Source organism: Anabas testudineus, chromosome 4 (genome assembly GCF_900324465.2).
Source record: "Anabas testudineus chromosome 4, fAnaTes1.2, whole genome shotgun sequence".
Lineage (NCBI taxonomy): Eukaryota > Metazoa > Chordata > Actinopteri > Anabantiformes > Anabantidae > Anabas > Anabas testudineus.
In genome coordinates, this window is record NC_046613.1 from 10,245,411 (window position 1) to 10,273,055 (window position 27,645).

Here is a 27,645-nt window from a genome sequence, read left to right on the forward strand (position 1 = left end):
AAATCCATTTTGATAGAGGCACAGACAACTTCTGCTGCCTCTGTCGACCAGAATGCAATGCAGCCAAAAGACATGTCACATTTTGCCAACCAGGCGAGATGCTCACTATTTTCAGCTACAAAACCTCAACCCCCGCCACCGCTTTCATTGTCACTTTCACTCTTTCCACCCACACTTAAAAAAAAAAAAAAAAAAAAAAAAAAGAACAGGTTCACAGCCGCTGTCTGGAATAAAATTCTAGGTAAAAACTGGCACCACAAAAGTTATGTAAATAAAATATAATAATAATAATCAGCACCAGGAAGGCACTAAACATATAAGAAATAACAGTGTGCAAACACAATAATATATACTGTATATATATGTATATATGTATATACATTGACATTTAAAGAGCAATACCAACTTACATATCTATAATTTACATCACATCATCTAGTGGCATTTACATATCTGCAAATATTTACTTGCTGTGGATCTATGTTAATGTTAGCACATCCTACGGACTCTTCACATGAAACTGCAGCTGCCACCACATTTCTAATAAAGTTTTCCTTGCTTTATTCTGTATGTTTGAATATTTGCTTGATTTCTGTCCTCTATACGCTCTGCAATTACAACTTAACACATTAAACAACGTGTTTTTAAAGATTGTGAAAGAATGAAAGCGTAAGAAAACCAGGGAGAAGCAGAACCTGACAAATAAATTGAATAAGACCTGAGGAAGATGTTTGATTTTTAAAATGGAAATTAGAGTAGGCCCAGGGACACGATAATATGCCGAATGCTTGTTTTCACTCATCTTGGCAAAACCTTAGGAAATAATGATAATAAAAGAATCTGTGATTAAAAAACAGTTAGAAAAAAGAAATCCTTTTTATTCTCATTTCTAAAATGGTAATGGTGAGAATCAACACTGCTGGGGAGGTTTCCCAGTCCACCAAAACATATCTTAAGATTCTTTTCATTAGATAAGCCTGGCGTGGAAATAAGCGGCACCTTCAGTCATTTGAGCGAGGCCAGCCCAGTGACGCAGTGTGGTCCAAAGACCGTTGAGCAAAAGAACCTTGCTTAACTTTTTGCCAGGCTACCATGTTACTGTACATCATCTTGCACAAATGCTGCGTTGACCTAATACATGTGTAAGAAAAACACATTCCTACACATCCCTAATACACAATCTCTCAAAACACAATCTAAAAAATGCAGTAGGAGCAGTGACTAGTCAAATAAGAACTAAAGAGAGATAAACCTGCCAATTATTTATACTAACCTATTAGTTACATATCAAAGCTGTTAAGGATTTTTTTTTTTAAGTCCTAAAAAACACATGCATCCATACAAACGCAAAGATCCTGTCCATTAATTTTACTGCAGTTAAACTAACCTAGAGACTCGCTTTCACACTTGCTACTGTTGGAATCTGTTTCAGCTCAAACTTTGCCAAGATTTAATAATATAACATAACACTTTATCAGCCAGACCTCCTACGGGACTATTAAAAATGAAAAGAGTCTCTGGCAACCTTGTTAGCAATAGCTACCTCCTCCTTATTCTTTGGCATTCTTTCATATTCTCCCGCTCAGTCCTTTTTTTCTTTCTCTCTCTCTCTTTTCTCCATGTTTTGCTCACACAACTGTATTTTATTTTTGCAGAGCTGAGAAGGTGCAAGATGAAAAGGAGAGGGAAATGGTGGTGCCATATACTGTAAACATAAGACATAAAGAGAGAAAGAGCAGCTGAGGAATTACAGTGGGGCTCTACATATTCCATAGTGCCTAAAGTTAAACAGCGAACCTCAAAGCTGTAGTTAAACGTCTTGAAACTGTTCAATAATTACTATATATTATCCTGCATGATGCAGTAATAGTGAAAATGAACCAAGTAAACACCTAAAAGAAAGAACAGCTCAGGAGTGAATTTCATTGTCATCATTTGACATCCAGTCCAAATTCTCACCCGTCCACTCTGAGCTGAGTCTGTGAGCCTGACACTTATGTTTAGCAACCAACAGAAACAGACCAGACATTTAAAACCATCCCTCACTAGTCTGATCCATTCTCCCCAGTTATATCTTCGAGTATGTGTGTGTGTGTGTTTGTGTGTGTGTCAGACCAGGCAGGAAGAGGTTTTCCCATAGGAGTAGTCCTCCTGAGCTCCAGACATTAGGGGGTTGGGCGTGTAAGACGCATAGAAATATACATACAGACAGACACACGCTACCAATTTTCATTTTGTACACCAAAGGCACCCCTGTGTGGACCCACTCCAGCCCAAAACTCACACCTGATGAGATCTGATTCAGATATTTGGACAAAAATAGAAGTTCACATGAAGACAAGACAGTGATTCTTATGTGCGTCATTTCTACTCATACCAAAAAACTCAACACACAAAAAAAAAAAACTCGCCAGGAGGCTACAGCAGTCACACATTTTAACATGAATATTCAGAAAATGTTGCTAACAGTCTTTGTCCCATGTCCATCTGATATTTTTTGTATTCCAATTAAAAGAACTGTCCCACACCAAAGCTTTTCAGTCTTGTAGTGATAAATCCTGCTCAATTAATCAACCTACACAAAGTCCGTTGGAGTGAGCACTTGTAGATGTATGTATTTGTAACAGCAGACAAATAGAAACATCAAGTATCATCTGTCTTCTCAAAACAGTGTTTCGGATTTCCACTAAGGCTGCTGTCAAGTTTAGCCTGTTCAGCTGTCCTGGACCTGGGGTTGAGTCTGTAAACCCAATGGCCTTGAGGACCCAGCAGCCTAACACCACCTAACCCTGTCTGCTGCCAGACAGGAGGAGGAGGAGGTGAGACAGCAAACCACATTCCCAAGACAATGGACAGTCTGTGGGACTTGCTGAAACTCTGAGGGCCCTGGGGCACCTTGAGGATAGAGGGAAAAAATCGAGGGAGAATAGTGAGTAAAAGAGAGATAGATGTTAAGAAAAGAGGTCAAAAAAAGAAGGAAAAGAAGGTAAATAAAGGAGAGAAAAATTGAAAAGAGAGAGTGGCCAAATAAGGGAGGAGGTATGAGAGAAAGGGAGTGCAGGGAACTGATAAGGAGAAAATGGGATTGGAGGTGGTGAGGCTGCTTTGGTGAGGGAAAGCACAAGGCCGAGAGAGAGAGGAAAAAAGAGCAACACCGTCTTTGCTCTTACTTTAGTTTACCTCTGAGCACTTTCAGTTCAGTCAGTACATGTGTTTCAAGTGTGAACTCACAGTGGCAAGAAAAAGTATGTGAACCTATTAAAATATTGTATATATATGTAATAATGTGAATCGATCTTCATCTAAGTCAAAAGTACTACTAAATATAATGTGCCTAATCTTTCATGCCTCTACTGAGAACAATTTACAGGTTTAGCAACAGTTCACACCCCAATCACTGCAAGCTGGCCAGGCCCTGCTGCAGCTAAGCAGGCCCAAATCATGATGGTTCCTCCACCACACTTCACGATGGAATGATGTTTTCATGATGATATGCAGTGACCTTTTTACACCAGATGTAGTGCTGTGTGTTCTTTCCAAATAGTTAAATATAGTTTCATCAGTCACTACTGTGCAGTGTTAATGTGCTCTTTGGCAAACTTCAGGAGTACAGCAATTTTCTTTTTAGTAAGCAGCAGCTTCCTTTGTGGTGTTCTGCCATAGACACCCTGCCAGTTTGGTGTTTTACCTACTGTAGACAGTAGGCAAACACATGAACACAGATGTTAGCCAGCTCCAATGATGCCTTCAAATCTTTGGCTATCTCTCTGGGTTGTTTCTTTACCTCATTAATGAGTGTTTGTTGTGTTCTTAGGGTCATTTTGACTGGCCGTCCACTTCTTGGTAAATAAATAAATAAATAAATGTAATAATGTGAGATATGGAGATCCTGCAAAAACAACTACAGAAGTCAAATTATAAAAAATGGATAAAGCAATTCAACATACAAGTAGTTAACATCAAAACCTATTCTGTAGGTACAGTTTGATTCCTGTCAACCCTTAAATATGATTTTACCTTTACCTGAACTCCAATCATATGACGTGCTTAACAAATTTTTGTTTCAGTTTTACCAACATCACCTGAAGGCAGCATTAGGTAGTAACATATAGCAGAAAGAGACTGAGAGATGGAGAATCACCCATGAGATGGCCATCTTGGCAGCCATACCTGCTTGCTTCCTCCCTCCCCCCTGTTTGTCCTGAGAGACATACTGGGTGACCTCCTGACCTCTGGGCCACCAGTCGAAAGATCCCAGAGTTCAGCAGAGTCTGACAAACAATGAGATCTGACATTAATGTGCTCTATTTGCATACTTGCTTCCAGGAACTATTTTAGTTGCCAGGCAGCATGCTTCATAGCTTGCCATAGCTTGTTGTCAGAGACAGCGGCGTTGGGGAGGTGCTCTTTCAGCGCTGATTTAAACTTCCATCTCAGTGACACCAGCCTTTTCATCCTCTACACGAGACAAGACAGAGAGCGTGGAGCAGCCAGTTCCCATCTGGCTATTCAGAGGTCAAAGAGCCAACGCTTCTCCGGTCGGCTCCACACTGTCATTAGGACAGAGGCTGACAAATATTTACTCTGGAGAGGAGAAGATGAAGAAGGGGAAGAGCAGGTAAAGATTTCCAGAGAGCACCTCACTTTCTCTTTACACAAGCACACATGTAGGCAGGCGAACTCTCACCAGCATCGCCATCAATAAATAAATAGAGGATGACAGAAATATCCCCAGCATAGTCTCAGCCAGCATAGCACAGCACTGGCACGCACAGAGAGAACCAGAGAGGGGACGACAGGCACACACACACACACACACACATCCACACACATAGACTCAGATGTGAAGATAAAGGCTGGGAGAGATAGCAACACAGAGAAGAGAACAAGAAGGAGGGAAACAGAGCGAATAAAAGAGAAGCACCGAGAAACACAGAGAGAAAGAGGAGATTTCAAAAGAAGAGGAAGAAGATGCCGCTGTTCTTTGTGTTTGGTCCAGGTCTCCAGTCAGTACAAAGGATTAATAGGCGAGGTGAAACATGCTTACTGTTCACTCCTGTTTGCAGGCAGAAGGAGGAGGAGGACGACGAGGAGTAGGAGGGGGGTTATTTTCTCTCACACACGGATCGCCCCACGTCCCTCTTTTCCCCCCCGCGCCACCCAAGTCAGACACCAGACCGGGCTGTTCAGGCACTGCAACACACACACACACACACACACACACACACACACACACACGAACCCTCCCCATCCCCGAGCCTCTGCTCCGTCACTCTGTCTCAACTTCTGGTTCTCATTTAGAAACAAGCTCCTCTCATTCACTGCTCTCCCTTTCTTCTCTTCCATGCAAGTTGTGGTCACACACACACACACACACACACAAACAGCATGCAGCACCCAAGATCATATTCATGGAGACACATGCTCCCCCTCTTCAATGATTAGTCTAAATATGGCAGTGATCACAGAACGGCAGGAAGACCCAGCACACACGGAGCTACACACACATGTACACACACACACGTGCACCATCCTCTCTCTCTTTCTCGCTCTTTTCCAAAACACACACACACACACACACACACACACACACACACACACACACACACACACACACTTTTCATTTGCTGTTTCCTCTCCCAGCAGTGCTGGCAGGCTGCCAGGCTCCACATAAACATGGTGCATTGCATTTTACAGTCTTTCTGCAGGTATAGTAATGCAAACACAGGAAAATATCTGAGCCACATCAGCGGCCCGCTCGCGCGCCCTCAGTCGGAACCGAGGCTTCCCTAATTCTGATGCTTTCGCCATCGAGTCACACCAGCTAAGGATGACGAAGTCAGCGGCTGTTGTGTGTCCTTTCAGTGCAAATTAGGGAAGAGAAGCAGATTATTTTTCATTATTCATAAGTTGGGAATTGATAAAATATGTTAATAGCTTCCACTTACAAGTTGGCTTGTTAGCATTTCCAGACAGTCGTGTAGCCTCTCAGGCAAAATGTTTTATCTTTATATTGTTTTTCATTATTGGGTTTGTTTGGGTGAGCCCATTGAAAAATGAAGGATCTGACTTGTTATTCATCACTGAATTGAAACCTGGATTCCTTTTCATTCTTTATTTATTATTTATTTGTGTTTCATTCTTTCATTTATTTCTGTCCTAGATTCTGTCTTGTTCTTCCTTTACTATAGGTTTTTAAAAAGTTTGCTGTCACTTTCTCCTTTACCTGTCTTTGTCTTTGACGCAGAGAGCTATCCATCCACAGATGCGTTTCACAGAAACAGCTATAAATCTGTCAGGAACATGCATTTTAAACAAAAAACACATTGGCATAAACAAGTCAAGAGTCACACAGTGACAAGACAAGCGCTGATTCAGATTTGGGTTTTCTACTGTCTGTGATTTATAAGGATTTTCTTTACCAGAATACCAGAATTTAAGGCCACTAAGTTAACTGTCTTCTTTGCAAAGCTACAGGTTTTCATTTCAACCAAACCAAACATCAGGTGATTTCAATAATTAACACAACCTCAACTGGAAAGACAATCTGGGTAAGTGACGTCAGTGAAACTCTGCACACTCTCTATGTTTTTAAACTTCAAATGCGGTTCTTTGTCTGTGGTATTCATTCGTTCATCATTTGCTCCTGTGATCCTCAAAAAAAAAAAAAAACGTGAATTCTTCCAATACAGAACAAGAAGTCCTACCTTCTGTTTATCTCTACTCCAGCAGAGGCAAATAAAGAAATTCAGACAGTTATTGTTTTTAAAAAACAAGATACATTTTTAATATAATATCTGCTTTGGCTACTGAATAAGATGCAACATGATAGAAATCTGGTGATATATCAGATAAACATCATATCCTTTTAACCAATATAGCTGAAAATCGAATCACACTCCAATCAGCCTCAGCTATACTTGTAAACTGGGTTAGGTGCTAATTAGCAAACACTGTAAACTAAGATTGTGAACATGATAACATTACACCAGCTAAACACCAGCATGTTAGCATTGTCACTGGTGCACGTTAGTCTACTTATATTAACATTTCACTGACTGCAACCTCACAGAGGTGCGAGTGCAAACAGCTGCAGACTCTTGTTTGGACACGTTTTCTTCCATACAGTGAGAGTAAATCAAGAAACAAATCACTTTGCTCACACTGTGTCCTATTAATAGACCAATAATATATGCACACATGTCATGACCCCATACCCAAAACCTAAGCTTTTACTCTAGTTCAATATGACCATGTGAAGCTGAGGATGTTTAGTACAGTATGTGACAGTTTAGGATTTATTAACATGGTAAAATCAGTCTGAAGAAAAGACTCACATGGACGATAAAGTAAGACTCACTGGCTAAAAGCACATAGACACATGCATACACATGCATACACATGCATGTATACAACGCTCACATTTTACACACAGCCTGGACCTGCAGCTTGATTAAACATCCCTGAGAAGATCATTTACACACATGCTTCCACACTCTTTAACACAACTGGCCTCCTCATCCCTCCCACCTCTCCTCTATGCCCTCTTTCCCACCCCCTCCTCCCCTTTCTTATTCTGCTTTCTCCCTCTTTATATCAACCTGCACATGAACAGCCTGCACAACCCCACAAGAAATGGGGTCGTTTGCCTCCGTTATCTCCTTTTCTCTAAATGGCTCCCCCCTTACGCCCCCTTTTCTCTTTCTACCCTTGCTTAACTTAGTGCTGCTTCTCTCTTTCTCTCTCTCTCTCTCCACTTCCCCCTCCCCCAACAGCCCTCAGCCAATACCGTCTGGGTGTCAGGCAGCTCAGAGAAGCTGTTGTCATGGTGACGGGGCTCCTGTCTGTGCTCTGTCCCTCAGGCATCCCAGATCCAGAAAGCAGCATCGTGTTTACGTGAGAGAGGAGAGGAGAGGAGAGGAGAGGAGAGGAGAGGAGAGGAGAGGAGAGGAGAGGAGTGGAGAGGAGAGTGGGGGGAGGGGGAGAAGAGAGGAAAACAGTGTTGAGGATAGACATGAGGGAGAAAGAGGAAGAGATAGAGAGAGAGAGAGAGAGGGAGGGAGAGAAAACTGCCCCACTTTAACCAGCTTTTGTTGTGTCTTTGGGTTTGAAGGCCTTGCATGCAAATGTGTATTTGTGTGTATCTGTGTGTATGTGTTGGTGTGTCACATGGCCCCGTAGACACCAGGCATCTCACACCCCTATTCCTGGCACCTCCACCCAATCTCTGACCTTTCCTGGACTCCAGCACACACACACACACACACACACACAAAATGCAGCTCTTTGTAAACACACACACACACACACACACACACACACACACACACACACACAAGATCATGTAACAAGCCCAAAACACTTGCACCTGGTGTGGCCTAAAATAAGGTCCCCAGGCAGCCATGTTGCAGGGTGGCGTGACGATGACAGCAGCTCGGAGGGTCTGTGTTAACCGCTGTGCAACTGAACACACACACACACACACACACACACACACACACACACACACACACACACACACACACACACACACATACTGTACAGATACACAGTCTAGATCATTTACCTCCAGGGGGCATCTGTTGCTGATTGGTTGATGCCGTTGTCTGTGCCCTGCCCATGACATCCGCAGTATGGGGGTTTGAATTTATACATTTTAATGCTGTACAATGTGTGTATATACACAACTACTCCAATAAAGCAGGTGTTGGGCAGCGCCCCAGACCCTCCCTACTGGATAATGAACCATGGCGGCTCCTGTATCTCCATCAGTTGTGGCCTAATGCTCTGTAGTGTACACACTTGAGTTTTTTTTTTCTATTGCACTGAACAATCCTGCACGTTAATTGCAAGGTAAACAACTGAAGAGGAGCATCACCCCTACAGGAGACCTTTTCTTCTTCTCTACTCTCCTCCCTCCCTCCTGTTCCTTCCTCTCGTCTTTTCTGAGGCAAGGCTGGTTAAGCCCCCCTTCAGAATCAGAATCTGGACAAGCACCAGTTGGAAGCTAATCCGGCTTGCCGACTGGACCCCTCCTCCGAAACGGCACAGCGGGGGTGGACTGATGAAAGGAAGGCTGATATGAGGGACATGAAAGGTATTGTAGAGGCAAACAGAACTGCAGACACAGCCGGCCTCAGACCCCCGTGCTGCGTTTAGCACTGTACAAGCCGTTTAAGACATAAAAACAACACAACTTCGTCTGAGTCGCTTCGTTATTCAGGCTCAAGGCTGGCGTCCAACGTTATTCTATGTGGATTTTTCTACGTTTCTGTGCCACTTGATGCAAAGGTTAAGGCACTTAATGTCTAAACTGTGTTCACACTGTGTTCCAGCAACTATTAACATCCTGTTTGTTCAAGGGCAAACCTCTTGACTGGAATATTACATTTTGTTCACAGTCAATGAAGTACCACAACTAAATCACCTTCTATTGGAGGAAAAATCCTATATGAGGGAAAAGCCTTGAGGCTATCCTTTATTATTTTTTAGCACAACTGCCCCAACAATGAAATAAGTAGTATAAATAGTTCATTTTCAATTTAAAAGGCTCCAAAATGGATCCAGCTGGTTTGTGGAGTGTGTGTGTGCAGTTTGACTGAGACCAAAACTGGTGGGATTCTACATGTGTTTAAAAAAAACCCTCTAAACAGGCTGCACTGACTGTCCAGCTGCCAAAATCTGATGAAAAAATGTTCATGTTCACATTTATTTCTCTCAGGTTCGCCTTTTCAGACTAGATGGAGGCCCCAGCTGATTGGTGGAAGACACACATGTACACATTTTCAAGTCCAAAAAAATAAAAATAAGTTTCAACTTGACCAATAATCAAAGATAAAGTAGTAAAGAACAGTGTTTCGTAAGACGCAGATACAGATACAACACTTCAAAGTTATTATTGCTCAGTGGATTAATGAATACTATTATTACAATTTACACGGGTCTTCTTTTATTAGACCACCACTAATTTGGAAAGCCTAATTTAATAGTATTTAATAATGCTGTGATGTGTTATTTGCTCCAGATAAACAAACACAGGAAGCAGCGTTCACCTCTGACTTCATGTGTCAAAGCCCCACTACTGAAAGCGAACCAACGTCCTTGTGTGAACCCCTGCTGTTAATTGCCACATTATGCTCACGCTTCATGTTCAAATTTCGAGAGATTAAAAATAGCAGTAAAAAACAAACACAAATGACCTGTAGCCGACAGAGACAGAATGTGGCGCGATGCTCGCTGAACTGATAAATTTGGCGAGGCCTCAGTCTGGGCGTTAACTGTGGATGAAAGCCGCATGAGTTTGAATGACTTTGACAAGATGGAGTAAAATGAGATTTTGATGTTTTCAGAAGAAAGAAAAGAAAAATCAAACCAAGGACGTTTTTGTATTTTGTCTTTGAAACACAGAACAGACTAATTGTCTGTTAATATCTGAAGAGTATCTATTCATAGACTAAGACAGGCACATGAACAGAGGACAACTTGATGACAGATGGAAAGAAATTAGAGGCAAAGGAGCATTAATATTCCATCTCTTAATAACAACCAAAGCCCTTCCCCCACCTCTGGCACCGCACAGTCACACCCACCCAACACACACACACAAACACACACACACACACACAGACGTGTACATGTGTATGTCCACACAAACTGTTCTGTCCTGGAGAGCATTTCATCTCAGCCCGACACTAACAGGAAAAATTCTCCAAATTCAACCACTCCCATCCTCCTCCCTCTTCCGGCTCTCCTTTCCTTCTCTCCTTTTCTGCTCCCCCTGATCCCCAGCCCCCCTACAACCTGGTCTCCTTACCCCTCCTCTCCCGTCAACTCTCCCACCCACCCAGCCACCCAGTCCTGCTGCCCTCCAGCACTGCAGCCTCACAGAAAAGTAGAGAGCAATCCCTTGGTGGGTCAGTCAGATTAAACTGACACTGTAATCCGCTATGCTTTCACCTCCTTGTCCTCAGCCGAAAAGAGAGAGAGAGAGAGAGAGAGGGAGGGATGGATGGAGAGCAAAAGAGAAGGAGTGGTGGATGATGGAGTAAAGCAGCAGAAGGATGGAGAGAGAAAGAGATGGGAAGAAAATGTAAGATAGCAAAGGAGGAGAGACCGAGGGAGGGCAGAGAGAGAAAAGGGGGGAGGGAGGCCTAGGGGAAGTAGCTAAATGACAAAAAGGGCATGGAGGGAGAAAAACAAGGAACAGAGAAAAAGAGAGAGAGAAAACAGAGTTAGAGAGAGAGTTAGAGAGAGAGAGAGAGAGGCAGTATAGGGCTGAATTGGAAGGAGTATGAAAAGGAGGAAGTGAATAATGAATCTCATAAAGCAAAGATATTAAGGACGAATGAGAGTCAAATAAACTGTGTTACGAGAGGGAGCGATGAAGGACAGTGTGGTAATCCTGGTGGCGAATAAAACGAACCAAACAGGAAACTATGTCGAAGTACGCCCTGGTATTCATGTAATGATGAAATTTGTTTTGTGCGCAATTCGTAGGAAACGACACAGTCCCCTCATGGCCAATCAGTTCCCAGTCCTCCGAACATCTCGATCTGACCAAATGTTTCCCCTGACCTCCCCCCCCCAGGCCAACCAGTTTAATAATGAAAAAGCTGGAAGTCTGTGGTGAAATGTGCCATCGCCTCAAGTTTTGTGCAAATCTAATAAGCAGCGTTGCTGACAACAAACACGAAGGACAGAAATTAGTGAATGAATGAGCTCTGTCGCAGAGGAAGCTCCTGTGCAAAAAGCTTCTGCATTGTCTGGTCATTCACGGCACCTACAAATGGAGCCTGCAGGCTCAGTAGTAGCATAGCTAAATCACCCATAAATATAAGTGTATGTTATTGATCTCTGCTCTCTTGCAAACCTCTCCGTTATGTTAATGTTCTCCTGCTCTTTACAACTTGTTTGATATTAATGCCATGCTAGCATTGCAATGTAGTATCCATACATGTTAAACTTGCTTGAAACAGAGCATTAATGCATTAATAATGTATACTGTTTACAGCAATCACATATTGTAGTGCTACAGAGTGCTGTTTAGAGCTACAGATGCGAACAAGCAGGGCCACACAGTCACCAATATCACCATTACTCTACTTCTGACTTCTACTACTTCTGGTTTCTAAAAGAGTCAACAGTCGAAATTCACAAGACCACAGAAGGTCTCTTCACAAGTAGCTATAAACATCAGTTGTGCCGTATCAAACATTTGAACTCATACTGCTGTTTTGGGAATTTACACCTTCCTGGAAGAGCTCTTGGTTAAGATAATAGTTCACTCTACCCTTCAACCACCACATGCAACGCTGTTCTTTTCTCAAACTACTTTGCGCTGGATTAAACTGTGAACATTGTGGTGTACGGCGTGTGCAGAATCAAAACAACAAGAGAAAACAAGGCTGCACACATGCCAAAAGTAATTTGAAACGCTGAGCATCTCAATGAGCTTCTCAGCCTTGTTAATTACGTTTTATTGCAATTACGACCTTAATGTAAATCAGACGAACAAGTCAATTTGTGTACACGACAGTTTCAATGTAAGTATTGCCATTCTCCTGTTATGGCGACGTTAGTAGTGTATTTATATCCATAACTATGGATGTCTCTCAAGTGAATTTAAGAGCCTTGAGTATAAAGGATAAATGCTAAATGAGTCCAGGCTTCAGTCTCAATGTAGGAAACTAATTTGAAAGCATCAAAATAAATGACTAATATGTCTGCAAAAATTAGTGAATCTGAAAACTTTTCAAGTCCTTATGAACCAAATATAGCCGAGTAAAAAGGATTAATGTAGTACTGGAAAAAGTGATTCAGATCCTACTTGAGTTGTGGTAATGTAAACGTCCATCCAAATATCAACATCAGCACTGATATTAAATTAACCCAACAACCTCTGAGTCATGTGAAGCTCAGCTCCTCTTTACACATATTTAACATTATCATCTGTGTGTGTATGTAGGAGCATGTCCACTGGGTATACGGGAAGAGTGTTAAAGTGTGGAAAAGAAATAGAGTTAACAGGTATTCCCTCCCCCCAACCCCCCCCCAGCTCACAGGGGTAGGAGGTGGGACGGGGTGATGATAGAGGGAGAGACCAAGGGAGTAAAAGAGGGAGAGGCAGAAAGGGGGAGGATATCCTGCAAGGGTAGACTGTGATATATGAGCAGACCACTTCAAACAAGCAGGGGGAGGGGGACTCCTTCTCCAATAAAACCAGGGGAGGTAGAAGAAGGAGAAGAAAGGAGTCGGAGAGACAGACTGAGATTTAAAGAAAGAAGTACAGTAGAAAAGGGGAAAGTCGGGGGGAAGTTGGTTTGTAAAGGCGGCTGATGAGTGGATGGGTTTTGCTCCCCCTATAGCAGCACAATAAACTATACAGTGGAAAAGGCTGCTAGAAAGTGCCCGTGGTACAGCTACTTATGGATGGAAATCTGTAGAGGGGCATCTCTAAGTAGGAGAAAGGAGCTCAAATACATAATGTTGCAGCTATTGTTTGATCAAACAGAGGTTTATGTAAAAATGGAAAACTTGACCACACTTCACAAACATTAAGATTGATTGGTCATTTTGTTTCCTATTAGAAAAATCACACAGCTTCTGTCTGATGTGACAAGTCAAGTAGAAAAAACTTTGGATTCTAGTCACTTGAGCATTTGTCAGTAAATAACATATAATTACAGCTGAACATTTCATCCTAACTTTTATCCACATTATCCAAATGAGAAGTTTACCTACATTTTACTAAATACATCTACATCGCCTTGGTTCCTGCTGCAGACTGATGCTGACCACTATGATATTTGTATGTTTGTATTTTATTTAACAAAATAAAACTCAGCTCCAACAGATTTTCAGCAAATAGTCTCATACAGAGACTGAAAATAGATGCTGAAACCCTTCTTGAAACTCAAAGAAAGACTGAAACACTTACTCAAGTACAAACACACACGTGGACACACAAGAAGTGATTGATGATTTCAGGAAGGGGCTTTTAGGCAGGGGAAGTCCAGTCTGGGTCAGGCTTCATCTACACACTGAGGCTCGGGCACCATCTGCATGTACTCACAAGTCACACACACACACACACACACACACACACACACACACACACACACACACACACACACACACACACACACACACATACACACACACACACACACACTCCCTAAAGTGGGAGCTAGAAGGGGAGGCACAGAGTCAAGGCGAGCAAAGCGAGTCACGCACAGTGTGCACACTACAGTTTTTAGTCCTATGCTCCATGTGCCATTGTGGGCCAGCATGGGGCTGTTTTTGACAGTAGCCATTACAACAAATAATTGAACAGCAAATGAAGACAAATGATATGATTGCAGTACACGTCCCAGCAGTCAATCTGCTATCTAGGTGGTTCCCATTCAAAGCCATTGATCAGCTTTACAACCTAAGTAGCTGGCCAGGAAACTAAATGGTGACGATCAATGCTATTTAACAGATTATTGACTGCTGACTGGTTGCTTGAGATCAAAATAGAGAGGGGGATGAAGAAATAAGCAAATAGAGGAATAGAATGAAAACACATGAAATTGGAATTGGTTCCTTTGCTTCAGTGATGATAAATGGGAAAGAAAAACACTGAGACAGCAGAGCGCGAGGAGAAGGAGAGAGGTTGCATTTTTTTGTGCGAGCGGCTGAATGTGCATGATCACGTGCGTTTAATGAAGAAAGCGAGAAAGAAAGACAGAAAAGGCGCAAGAAGGAAGCTGAGCTTGCGTACAGCCAGTGTTATCTAAAGGCAACCTCTATACAGTATGTACAGTGCTCATTCTCCTCACACAACCCGTGAAGGCTGCACACCTGAGCGTTGGCAGTGCTGTAGAAAAAATAAATAAATAAAAAAATCAGCTCAACAAGGAGGAACCTCAGCAGAATCAGCCGGTACTTTCTGCTCCTCTTTGTTCAGCCGATCCTTGATGGAGCTTTCAAGTGGCGCACAAGCTGGCACGAAACAACAGCCACATGCACCGCAATTAACATCCTTTTGACTGCGCACTCCTTCACGTGCATGTCTACTGTCTGTGTTTACAATGCACGAACCTGACTTGAGCCACCCGTCAGCTCATCAGAGTGCGTTTGGCTGTTCACCTGAGCGCCGTGCGACTTCATTAGGTAATGAAAACGAGAATCAGGAACAAGTTGCGAAAGATTGACTCCAATCCGAGCAGACACAGAGAATGTCATGGAGTGAGTGGGGGGGGTTGGGAGGTTAGGGGAGGGACCTGCACTGATTTATGTGTGCGTAAACTTGTGTGAGGATGGGGTAGGGTTTTGGGGGTGTTTAACAACCTCCAACAGTCCCAAACCACTGTGGTGTTTAATACACACAGTAGAGTGTTACCATGGTGACTGGGCCTAGCTATGCTGCTTGACTCATGAGGATGCACGTTTATGTGCGCACACACGTTGTGTTCATGTGTGTGTGTGTGTTGTGTGATGCCACTTGAAAACGTACCAGTTGCATGTGGATTTTGTTGAGCCTCAGATTTATTTCAGCTTTATTTGTGATTGTTGTCCCAGCTCTTTATCACTGTCTACATTTACTGAAATTGACTTTAAAACAAAATACTGTGTGTGCGTTTAAAAAAAAAGAAAAAAGAAAGAAAAAATAGTGGCCAAGCTTCAGTGAATCACTGTGTGCAACAGTGAACACAGACTTAAATATGGCCATAGTAGATATGTGCCTGTGAGTGTGTATGTGACTATGCATGTGTGTCTCCCTGCTTGCGTCTGTGTGTGCGTCTGCCTCTGTGTGTGTGTGTGTGTGTGTGTGTGTGTGTGTGTGTGTGTGTGTGTGTGTGTGTGTGTGTGTGTGTGTGCGCACACTCCCCTTGCCTTTTCTCAGTTCAGCAGAACCTCATTAATTCAGCAGGAATGGAAATCATTTCTGCACAGAGTGCACAGGAGACAGAAAGAGATGGAGAGGAAGACGCGTGGAAGGGTTGGGGGTGGTGGTGGTGGTGGTGGTGGTGGTGGGACCACAATGAATGCTCAGATTTCTTCATTTTTCTTTACTGAAAATCAGTCACTTTCAAAAAAATAATATTTTCATGTTCGTGATAAATAGCACAGTGACTTTACAGTTTTAGTCACAAAGGGAATTCTGCACTCATTCGAATACTATTTAATCATAATTGTATTAGTGTGTGATTTTGTTATTTGGTTGACAACTCTTGGAAAAAAACAAAAATGTCTAATCTCAGCTTTGGTTTTGTTTAGATTAAAGTCTCCTAAGGTTTATACAGTGCATCCTTAAACACAAACAGACTGGACAAACAACCAAATATAGCAAATGTCCAGATGGATACATTAATAAAAAGGTAATCTTCCTTATGTAGCAGCAGATCAGAGCAGAGCCTCCTCCATCCCTCCCTGTCTCCCTCACTCCCCTCCTCCTGCTATCTCTCCATCCTGCAGTCAGCCACCAGACAATATGGAGCAGGCAGTAATCTGGCCATGCACTGAAGAGATTACAGCATCCAGCAGAACAGTGGAGCACAGAAGAGAGCAGAAGAGTATAGTGTATCCAACCAGACTGAACAGGTCCGACTGTTCAGAGGAAACCTCTCTCTCTTCTCTCTCACAGAGCAGCGGCTGGTCGCACACACTCCTTCAGTGAAAGCTGACCTTTTCAGAGTGCAACAGAGTGCAGTGTGGTGTAGTGGATCGCTCTATTCCAAATGTCACTTTTTACCAAGAAGATCTGATGTGATAAAAACAGATCAGACAGCATGGACGGGACACATAAGAGGACTAACGCGTGTACTGTATGTGAGAATCTGCGCACGCGCGGCACAACTTTTTATGCATGCGCACATACATGTATGAACACAGACTGAAGCCAGAGTAAGTCTGAACATGAAGTCAATAACTAAACAGATGTGCTGTCCTATTTATCCACTGAACGTAATCATGAGAGATATAAATAACTGATCTCAAGGCTTACATCCAGTTATTACAGTTATATGATGACCTGTTGGATTCTTCTGCCCTCTTGACAGAATTAACCCTGAATTGCAGCAAGGATGACCTCTGACCCAGTGCTGGGCTTTTACAGTAGCTGCAATGTAGCTCACTCAGGGCAAAAACCTCAGTCACATACACAGACACATTCATATTTAAACACACAACTCTATTTTCTTTACAAACTGATAATAATAATAACAAGAAGATAAATAGTACTAAAGATGTTCACCAGGATTTTTGTCCTTAAAACTCAATTAGAAACAATTCCTCATTAGACAATGAATTGCCTTTCACCTGTATGTTAATAATGCAGTTTAGGTAAACAGTGATACAACCTTTGTCCCATTCATGTCATTGTCTAAGCAGCTTCTCAAACAGCGTGAGTTGAGAACAGTGAGCTTGAGGTGATATGGACGTTTAGGCAAGGAAAGAATAGCAAATAATTTTTATACCTTATCTACATAATAATTTCTGGAGTCAACTAGACTTCAGAATTTATTATGCTAAGCGTACTTTAGCGTAGCGGTGCAAAGTTTGGCCTAATAGTGTCAGTATCAGTTACAGCACTGTGTAAATGTGTTGGGTTGAGGAAGTACTGAAAACATAACTCATCAAACCTTCCAAACAACTTTAAGGTGGAAGTTACTAGTATTGGTAATGCTCAAGGGAGCTGGACAAACATAAGGACAGCTCATAGTTTGATGGGTATTGTCATACAATATCTTTACATTGAATCATTTTTGTCAACCTCTCTGCAGACACCTTCTTGAACATGCTTTTAGGTGTTAAGGCACGGGGCCATAAGAAAAGCTAAATTAGGAAAGGTAGAAAAATACGGGTGGTAATGACTGATAGAAAGGGGAGATGAGGAGATGATGAAGGTGGTGAAGCAAAGAAATATGCCAAACAAAATAAAGGTATAGCATTTAGAAGATGGGTAAAGATTTTCTGTGATGGAGCGAGAAACAGATGAAGGTGCAGTAATACAAGAGGGAAGGTTCTGACAGTGTAATGGTCGAGAGAGAGGGGAGAGCTGAAGGAGCCAGGTGTGGCAGCAGCCACAGAGGTAATCAGTGGGCCAATGGGGAGTCATTCCACTCAGAGTGAACGGGCTGCCGAAGTACCTGGAATAAAAATAATCATTACACTGCATTAAAGTCACTGTCTGTAAATATACCCTGGGCAGCAGTAAAGCGTGCACGCCGTGGCCCCCGCCATTAGGACACCTTAACGCACACACATGTGAATATGTAAATAGAAACGCATGCAAATCAGATAAAATGCAAATATTTCCGTGGATGTGAATACGTCTCTCTGCACAAACAGTGCGAGAATCAGTGACTCCCCTGCTGATTCTGTGCATTTATACCATCATTACAAAGACAGGCTTTTAACAGAAACAAACTGTTCCCCAAATATAACTCAACCAGCTCAAAGCACATTCATTATCCCCCCTATAACTTATAAGTGTTATTTTAGCAGTGGAAACCACAACAGAGGCTTGAATTGGATCTCTCTCACACATTTATTCTGCCTCCCAGTATTTCTGCCTTTAGAAAATGGGGATTAAGTCTGCATTTAGGAGAATTTAAATTGCAAATAAGGCTTTGTAATTGTTTTATTCTTTAATCCTAGCAGGGAGGGCTTCAGTGTAATGCAAAGTTGAGACAGGCGAAACATCTCAGGCATTCATCTGAGGAAGGACTGTGTTTGTTTCCCCACTCAGTTCAATGAGACTTAATAAGCAGGGTGTCCAATCAGAACCCCCCCCCCCCCCACACACAAACCCACACATGCAAACATGCACACACGCTTCCACCCATGGGCTCATTGATAGCGCGACCAGTTTATTTTGGTTGTGAGTTTGGGTGCCCAGCTGGTACTTGAGACTGGTGGACTGGCAGAGCTGTGTAGCAGACAGCAGATGCACAAACACAAACACACACACACACACACACACACACACACACACACACACACTCACATACAGAGAGACACACATGTTGTGCCAGGGACACACTGTGCCAGGCTGCAACGTGTGCCAGCTACAAGGCCACAAAGAGAGGCAGAGGCAAAGGAGAAGGAGCAGGACAGAATACGTGTGTGTGTGTGTGTGTGTGTGTGAAGGAGAGACTGAGAGGAAACCTAGTGATGAAGGAGAAAAGAGTGAGTGGCTTTTGAGGAGATATCTGAAAATCTAATATTTGCCCCCCACACGTTAATAGATTAAAGTTTATCTTGATATGTGGGGTTGCCTTCACTTGTTACACGTTCAAATCAGTGAGTGACTCCACTATGGAACTGTTTTTTGCCCCGAGTTTCCCTCGGTGGACGGTTAATGTTCACTTGTGGACCTGTAAAACTGTAAGCAATCAGGCTTGACCTAAAAATCTAACTTTTTCCATATTATATACACTGCAGCAGCTGAAGTGTGAGTTAATTTAATGTGGGAACTTGGCGTAAAAGGAGGAAATAGCTTTTCAACTCCCAGAGTTAACCAACAGGAGTGTATGTTTAAAGATAGATTTCCCACCCCGAGACCCTCCTGACAATCCTTGTAACTATCGTCACTATTTTAGACCTAATGAGGAACGGCAGTAATGGAGTGCGGCTCCAAGCTTTACTCTGTGAGGAAATAACATGGAGCTGTAGACGAGCAGCGTTACTTAACTCAAGAAAAAATAAAGTCCTTGAAATTCACTTAGTAAAATACTAAATCCACATAACTAACTCATGTTGTTACAACAATTTACCAGGTTGTTCTGCCCTCTCCTCCCAGCGTTAGGACAGAAAGTTATAAAAACACAAAGACAGCACAGGTTACCCAGCGAAAGTTCAAACTAAGCAGAAGCAAACACAACAGAAGCACCATAATTGCCGTAATTCATGCCATTTTCTACAGGACAGGGTCTTTTTACACAATGCTTAAATGGATAAATGGAAGTGGTTTGGGAATCACCAGTGTTGGGGAACTTCAAAGATATGTGTGTGTGTGTGTGTGTGTGTGTGTGTGTGTGTGTGTGTGTGTGTGTGTGTGTGTGTGTGTGTGTGTGTGTGTGTGTATGCGTGCGCGTGTGTGTGTGTGTGTGTGTGTGTGTGTAAATGTCTGAGCACAGTCAAGCTTGGCAGGAGAAAACACCGCAGACAAGATGCCACAGACACAAACACCTCCGGCATGGAAGGTCGCCCTTGAACTTCCAGCCCCCTGACAAATTGCTCACTTCAATTCTCCACAGTAAACTGGTTACAGTCGAGGCAAACAAGTGATGAATGTTGCTTTTTTTAATTACTGAACCATCATTTATTTCCTGAAAATGACTAAAGTGAAACAGAATTGGCAGCATTCAGTGTAGTTTCACTGGGAGAGATAAACAAATGCCCAGAGGAGTTGCCACTATTTCCCAGAATGTAGTATTCATTTAAAGCATTCGTTTAAATTTTATGGATGATGATGTTGCAACTAAGAGGGCATTCATGGGTAACTGGGTTAGGGAAATTAAATGGGACTGATGGAAATCTGCATGCAAGGAAGGAAAGTAAACGCTGCAGGGTTTGGCTTCTACACTAACTTTGCTGAGGCTGATTTGTGGCATTTGCGCTGCTCTGGCTGGAAGGATGCAATGCATAGCCAGTACCAAAACTCAGATAAACTAGAAAAAATGCAGACTTCAAAAAGAGTCACCCGTGTCCTCAGACAGCGCTTTCTTCCTGCACACTCACACATCTCCCTCCCTCCTTTCTGCAACTCCTCCTTGCCTTCAGTCTCGCCTTCTCTTCCACCCTCGTTCACGTCTTTCTGTCTCTGTCCCCGGTTTATTGTATCCATCTGTCCGTCTCTGTCAAACACAGATCCAGGAGCGCATGCTTGCAGATTCAAGATCAAAGGCTAAAACCACAGCACAGTTTAAGCTTGCCCAGAATGAACCTGCAAGGAAGGGAATCATAAACAATATTTGATCTCCTGCTTCTGTCTCTTCCAGACCTCCAGTCGAACACACACACACACAGCTTGAGGGCAGCACTTTCAGGCTTTGTTGCTTCCCTCAGATAGGGAAAGGTATACACAGACAGAGAAGCCGACTGGCCTTTTTCATTTAGACGGTAAACAACAGCACACAAAGACGGCGTCCTCATGCTCAACGGTCGTCTGCCTGCAGCCTGCACTCCACACACTGTTTGATATTAAAAGATGACACAGGCGCAAACGGAGGAGGTGGTGGAGGGGGGGCGAGAGATAGAGAGACAGATAGACGGACAGAAATGGAGACACAACGTTGTGACATGCCATTTGTGTGTAGGCTAAATTTAACCAAAGTGGCCACGAGAATCTGTATGAAGAAGATATTGTTGTGCCAACGCCGACTCCATTCCTCTGCTCTGTGTTTTATTCTCTCCTCATCCCTCCATCCATACCTACTCTGCCTATATTATGGATGTTATTATTATTCCTGCATGTCGTCATGTCGCCCCCGCTTCTCTCCTTCCCCCGAGCAAGAAAGCGGGCACTGCTGGCACCCAGCCAGATTACCCAATCAATCTCCTCTGAGAGAGGGGGAGGGCGGCGGGAGGAGTGGTGGAGGCAGGGAGGAAGGCAAAAGGAGAGAGGGGGAGGAATAAGAAAGAGAGCGTGGAACAGACAGGAAGGGAAAGAAAGAGCAGCATGGGGAGGTGGAGGATGGCAGTGGTGGGGGGTGTTGGTGGTGAAAAAGACCTGAGAGGAACTGAGCTGAAAAACAGAGTAAATTCTGAGTAAATTCTGTCTTTGAAAAACAGGCCAGAGACAAAGACAGCTGTGAAAGGGACAGAAGGGTTTCAGCAAATGTGTGGAGTTAAAATTAGGTGAGTGAGCACCTGGTGCAGCAACATAGAGGGTTGTGGCGATGGAAGACACACACAAAATCACACACAGAGACTAGACAAAGGCTTGGCCATCAGCAGTTGTTTACAGAGTGCATCTCCTCCCCTTGTGCCACCTGTTACTGTGGTCCAGCCTAACAAATGTTTAACCCTCTCAAAGAATCTGCAGGCAACAGGCCACAGTGCACCACCGTCTATCTACAACGTGTGCACTGCATCAAAACATTTGTTTTCATATTTTTATGTAGATTAATTGATTTAAAGTTCACTTTGTCGATAAGTGGATGCTCAGAATAACAACTTTTTAACATTTAGTGCTTGTCATCTTTCAAGAACCAATTGTGATGGATATTTTTCTTCCTTTGACAATGACATTCACCGATATCACCAAGGTGTCGAGGTAGCCCGATGTTTGGCATTTTTATTTGACTTAGAACATAAGTGATTTGTCAGTGGACTAATCTGTTAATCATTAACTAGTTCAAATACTTTATTTTGGATATAGTGCAACTTCCTAAAGGAAATATCAGATGTCTGCATTTGACTCCTCCATCTCAAACATCATCGTGACAGTTCCCATCAGTAAGCCAAGAGCTGAGTGGAGTCAGTGAAGCACTGCGATGTGAATGACGCACTCGTGGCACTAAATCTGTGACACTCCGCAGGCAGTGAACCCGGATTGGCATGAATCGCAGATGTTCAGGGTTGCGACCTGTGGCTGGGGAAAAGCTAAATATCTGCAACAAGAAGGCCGAGTGTACTTCCTGAAAGACTGTTTGTCTGTGATTGCGAGTGTGTGTGCGGCGGAGAGAAGCGGAGACTCGTTCCTCTGGCTTCTTTAATGTCTGCTCGCTTGTCAATATGTTTGCTTTCTTCATCACAAAGCTCCGGTCCTGTACTCCTTCATATTAGTTACTAAAGACATGCCACGTTCTTATAATCAGATACGTTTTACTTAACAAAGTGCTTTTTTAAGGAACATCTGAATTCCAGCAGAAAAGAAGACCATAAGATGTGGATCTCTTTTAGGAAATAAACATGATTAAAAGGCACTGTGAGGGAGAGAGACAGAAACAAAACTTCAACAATTAGGACGACAAAAGAGACCACTTAAATTGCTTTACAGAGGTACAAGACTTCAGGCTGTTCCGGTTCTTTATGATACAGTATCATCTCACTTACTTTGAGAGTGAGCGTTCATTTGCATACGAGTGTGGGTGTGCGATATGCACACAAGCGTGCCTGCATGTGTGCGAGTGTCTACGTGAGAGCTCGAGTGTCTGTGATAACAGATTCACCATCCAGGGGTGAAGCCAAGCACTGATCCAGCTAGTCAGGGGCCTCCAGTTCTGGGAGTGTGGCCAGGGCTCCAATCCCACCACATTCCCCTGGATTAGCTGTCAACCAGTCCCCAGATCTGAGGATTAGCACATTATATTCCATTATCTTTCCCAAACTGGAGAGTCCACAAAGTCTACATCATTGCTGTCAATGGGGGCCAGTAGGACAGGGCTGAGTAAGAGGTGCCTTCAAATTGGGCCAAATTGAGCCAAACTGAGCTAAGCCAAACCAATCTGTAACTAAGACTCTACTGTGGTTTGATGTTGCCTAGCAACCAAATGAGTTTGAGGAAAGAAACAAGCAAACTGTATTTAAATATCAATATTACAGCACAGAGCAGAGATTTTCTCATTGCTCTCCACGACAAACTGACAGCGTAGCTACTGGAGAGGACCATCAATTACAAAAAGAAATCAAATCTAAATAAAAACAAACCAGTTCTGGTTTATCTTTCTAACATTCCTCCTTCACTATTCCCGCTGAGTGACACATGGAGCAGTGCGTCACTCAGCGGAGTGTGCGACTCCTGGGAGCCGTGTTGTTTTTCACTCTGTGATCTGGGGCGACTCCGGGGAATGAGGGAGCCGTTATCAGCGAGGGGCCGTGATAGAGACTTGATCAGGCCGTCGGTCTGTGGGGACCAAGGAGCCAGAGTTAATCAGAAACAGACAGACCCCTTATCACCCTGGGGATTCACACGCCTCGACCCTGACACTCTCTCTCTCCCTGTCACAATGACACACACACACACACACACACACACACACACAGAGTAGCCGCCACAAAAGCACATTCACACAGCGTTTTATTGTTGCGCACACACACACACACACACTTTACATTTTACAGTTGGATGTTGCTTTGGGTTAAATCTAAAGTTCTACAGACCAAATCAAAGAACGTCCAATTTACTCCCTTGCAATAAAATAGCATCACTAAAAAGCACGGGCTCCTGGGTCAGTCATTACAGGCTCCTGGTGTGCCACAAAACACTGTTCAGGAACACCATAACTTTTTTTATATTCAAGGGGTGAACTCAAAGTTTCCAAACAGAGCAAATAGGAGTCTGAATTGTCAGGATTTGAATAAAAAGACATCTAGAAAATTTCCATTTATTAAAACAACTAAATCATGTAGTTTTGGATTTTGAATTATTCACTCAGCACAAATCAAGACATAAGAATATGTAACGTAATAAATAAACTAAACATACTCAAGGAATAAAAGGCTAACAATTAGTCCTCAATTAAGTTTTTCTCCAATGCTTCAACAACAAATCATCCTTCTCAGTCTGACAGCTCAAACACTTTGACCTCATGAACTTGAGCCAGGTCAAAGGTCAAAGAACACTGACTGACCCCTTGAACTACAACAAACGTATGCATTTGTCTGTTAAAATAAGCTCTTGCGACCCCACAGCCTTCCAGTTACTGCTATAATTTGGAAGCTAAGTCTACTCTTACTGTACTTCCTGTGCAGCATCTGACCCTGACTCTCAGCTGACTGACTTGAGTAGCCACAGATTCGTGAAACACATGACATGTGTCTTTATACAGCAACAGAAAAGCAGCAGTTCAGCCATATATTGGCCAGGGCTGTCAAACCAGATATGTTAAAGAGCTGACATGCAGGTATCCAGCTGGCCTACCTCTGAGAAAAGGTGTAGGAAATTATATGGCATTTAGATTAATTAGACACAGTTGTCAGATTTAATTAACTACTAGGTTTAATTAACCATGTAATTAATCTTATGGTGGTCCAACACATGCGCGCGCACACACACACACACACACACACACACACGCACACAGGCGCGGAGACACACACATCAATCCGTGCCTACACATACATGCATAGGACATGCACAACAAATGTAATCTGTTCAGCTGACAAGAGCGCACACTTTTGCTGTCAAACCTCATAAGAGAGTTCAACCGAATGGGCGACTGGCTACAGGCTAAAACAGCCTAAATGAAATGCGTATGGTAAGAATAGTACCTCTAATCCATTTCAGGTTTCACTTCAGCCCAGGTGGAATGATAATCTAGTAGCTGGAGCAGTCTATCCAGTCGCCATCCCAACGCCCACGTAATCCTTATTCAAATACGACTTAAGCAACATAACACAAATATTTAATGTGGGGAAAAGCAGGACATTCAAGATACAGCACTGGAAAACCATATGAAATCCCAATCTGACAGAAAGTGAGGAGGTCATTTGCAATAATGAGAGCGGGACCAACAAAGACTCTCAATCCACTCACATCAACCAGCTCTTTAGAATCGTCTGTTTGTTCGATCGGTTAGTGATCGACTACCCGGGCTCTTCAGAAGACGAGAGGGTCAAGGGGGCTGTAGTCCCTGACCTTTCATCACCCAATCCAGCCCCTGCAGCCACTACCAGCAAAGCCTGCCCAGCTCTAAATGTGTCCTATGTGTATATGCATTGTGTGTGAATGTGTGTGTTAATGGTGAGCCAGCTGCTTTATGTGCTCTGACCTTTACTGCACACGTTGAGTGGACCAATAAATAGCCAGGCAGTGCTGTGACCTTTCCCCCCAGACTGACAGTTTCGCTAAGACCTGAGGGGTCAGGGGTCAGTGCTTGAGGAAGTGCCTCCAGCAGATGAACTACAATGTCATGCTGTTTAGGCAGATGTTAGAAACCTGATATCTAATCAAGGTGGAGCAGCATGGCAGCAGAATGGCAAGAAGAGTCTATTAGACCTAAAAATTCAAAGGTAGGCGTCTAAAGGCCTTCGCATAAAATATAGAAGTGAACATCCTAGATGCTGCATTTTTAAAAGCTTGCTTTTTCAGACGTCTGGCTCAGAGTGTGTCCCATCCCAAACGGAGGCTTCCAGCAGACAGACCAGAAACGCAGACAGCAAGAAGCAGAGACATGTCAAAACAAGAACCAGCAGCATTATCAGAGTCAGGAGTGAGAAGAAGAGTTCCTTCCCTTTCACGCATGCTCCACCTTTGCTTACGCGTGCTCACAAGCATGTGTCAATGTGTGCTTCGGTGTGGTGGTTGAAGTGTATGTTTTCGCCCCCACTCCCTCCCCCCGCGTACACAAGCCGAGGGTTAGTTAAGTTCACTCACATAGTCATGGAAAGCCTTGGCCTCGCTGGAATGTTCGCATGTCTCCCTCCGGTCCGGGGCAGCGCAGTACAGATCCCAGAATACACTGTGCACACAGGACGAGAGAGCAGCAGCAGTTAGACACTTCACACCATCATCCAAACACAAAATAAGTTCCTGGTTTAGTTTAGTGTGTGTGTTTCTGTTTCTGGATATAGTTGGAAATCTCTACTGGAGACAAATTTATGTATGCTGCTCTGCTTTTTTTTATTTTTATTATTCATTAGTTTATATGTATTAAATCACACATACTGTATGACAACAGATTAATGGTGTTTTAACATATGCAGCCATGCAAAACCTGCAAAGTAACCTGCAGTATCCTCTTTGGACACCACAGTCCTACACGCCACCCTGAATCCTGCAGCTCAGCAGCTCAACAGAGCCTTTATCTTAGAACGACCAGCCACCAGATATTCCTCAGTCTGCCCTGCCGACCTGCAGGATATTGACCAATCAACTGTGATTATGTTACTTACTGCCCAATCGGCTGCACTCATATTAGTTAATTAGACCAATCCAACTCCTCCAGGGCAGCAGGGCCACCAGGTCCCACTCCAAATGGCCCGTTAATTACTGCACTGTTATTAAGTACCTGGTAAGCCAGACCACATTAAGAGGTTCTCCTTGTTCAAGATACTGCTTCTAATGGACGATGCATAAAAAACTGACTGCTGGACTCACTAAAGGGAAGTTCTTGCTGTCATTTAAGGGTGCAAATAAACTGTTACATGCATTCTTTGTGCTGATGTTAGGAACAGCCGTGGCACTTGATGTGACAGACTGCGAAATGGAGCAGAAAATATTAGCTGATCACCCAGAACTGTCAGAGAGTAGCTCAGTAGCACCCTTTCACGTGTTGGTAATTTTCCATCGAAGAAGACGATTAATTTTCACGGTGTAGGTTATTATGTCATAAATATGGTTATTATAAAATAATGCTGATCACTCATCTACACTTTCCCTTATGTTCTTTTGACTGAAAACAAGAGGGGACCAATAGGTGTCCTAAAAATACAATAAAAACAATAAATCTCAACCCTTAAGCACACAGTACCAACCTCACAAAGCATATGAACTAAAATAGAAATGTGTTATTAAAGTATTTAAAGATTAAAAGACAGAGGCGGTGCCCTGAAGCTTGCAGCGAGCACTGAGGTCCCCTCTAGACACAGAGGACGCTGAAGGAACAGAAAGGGACTGCGCAAAAACGGCAGCAGTGGAAACATATGGTGTATGTGTGTCGTGCTGCCCTTCTGTCACTTGACAATAAAGTCAGTGTACATTATCATATCTAT

General features: G+C 43.1%; 1 protein-coding gene across 2 annotated transcripts in view; it reads right to left on the reverse strand.

The window, feature by feature from the left end:
* The window catches only part of ssbp4 (single stranded DNA binding protein 4), a 72,618-nt gene that overhangs the window by 26,984 nt on the left and 17,989 nt on the right, over positions 1-27,645 (reverse strand). For both annotated transcript variants that reach the window (XM_026346002.1, XM_026346003.1), the window contains exon 4: positions 26,309-26,393. In XM_026346002.1, the coding sequence (XP_026201787.1) occupies positions 26,309-26,393 (85 nt within the window). The remainder of the gene's footprint in view (positions 1-26,308; positions 26,394-27,645) is intronic.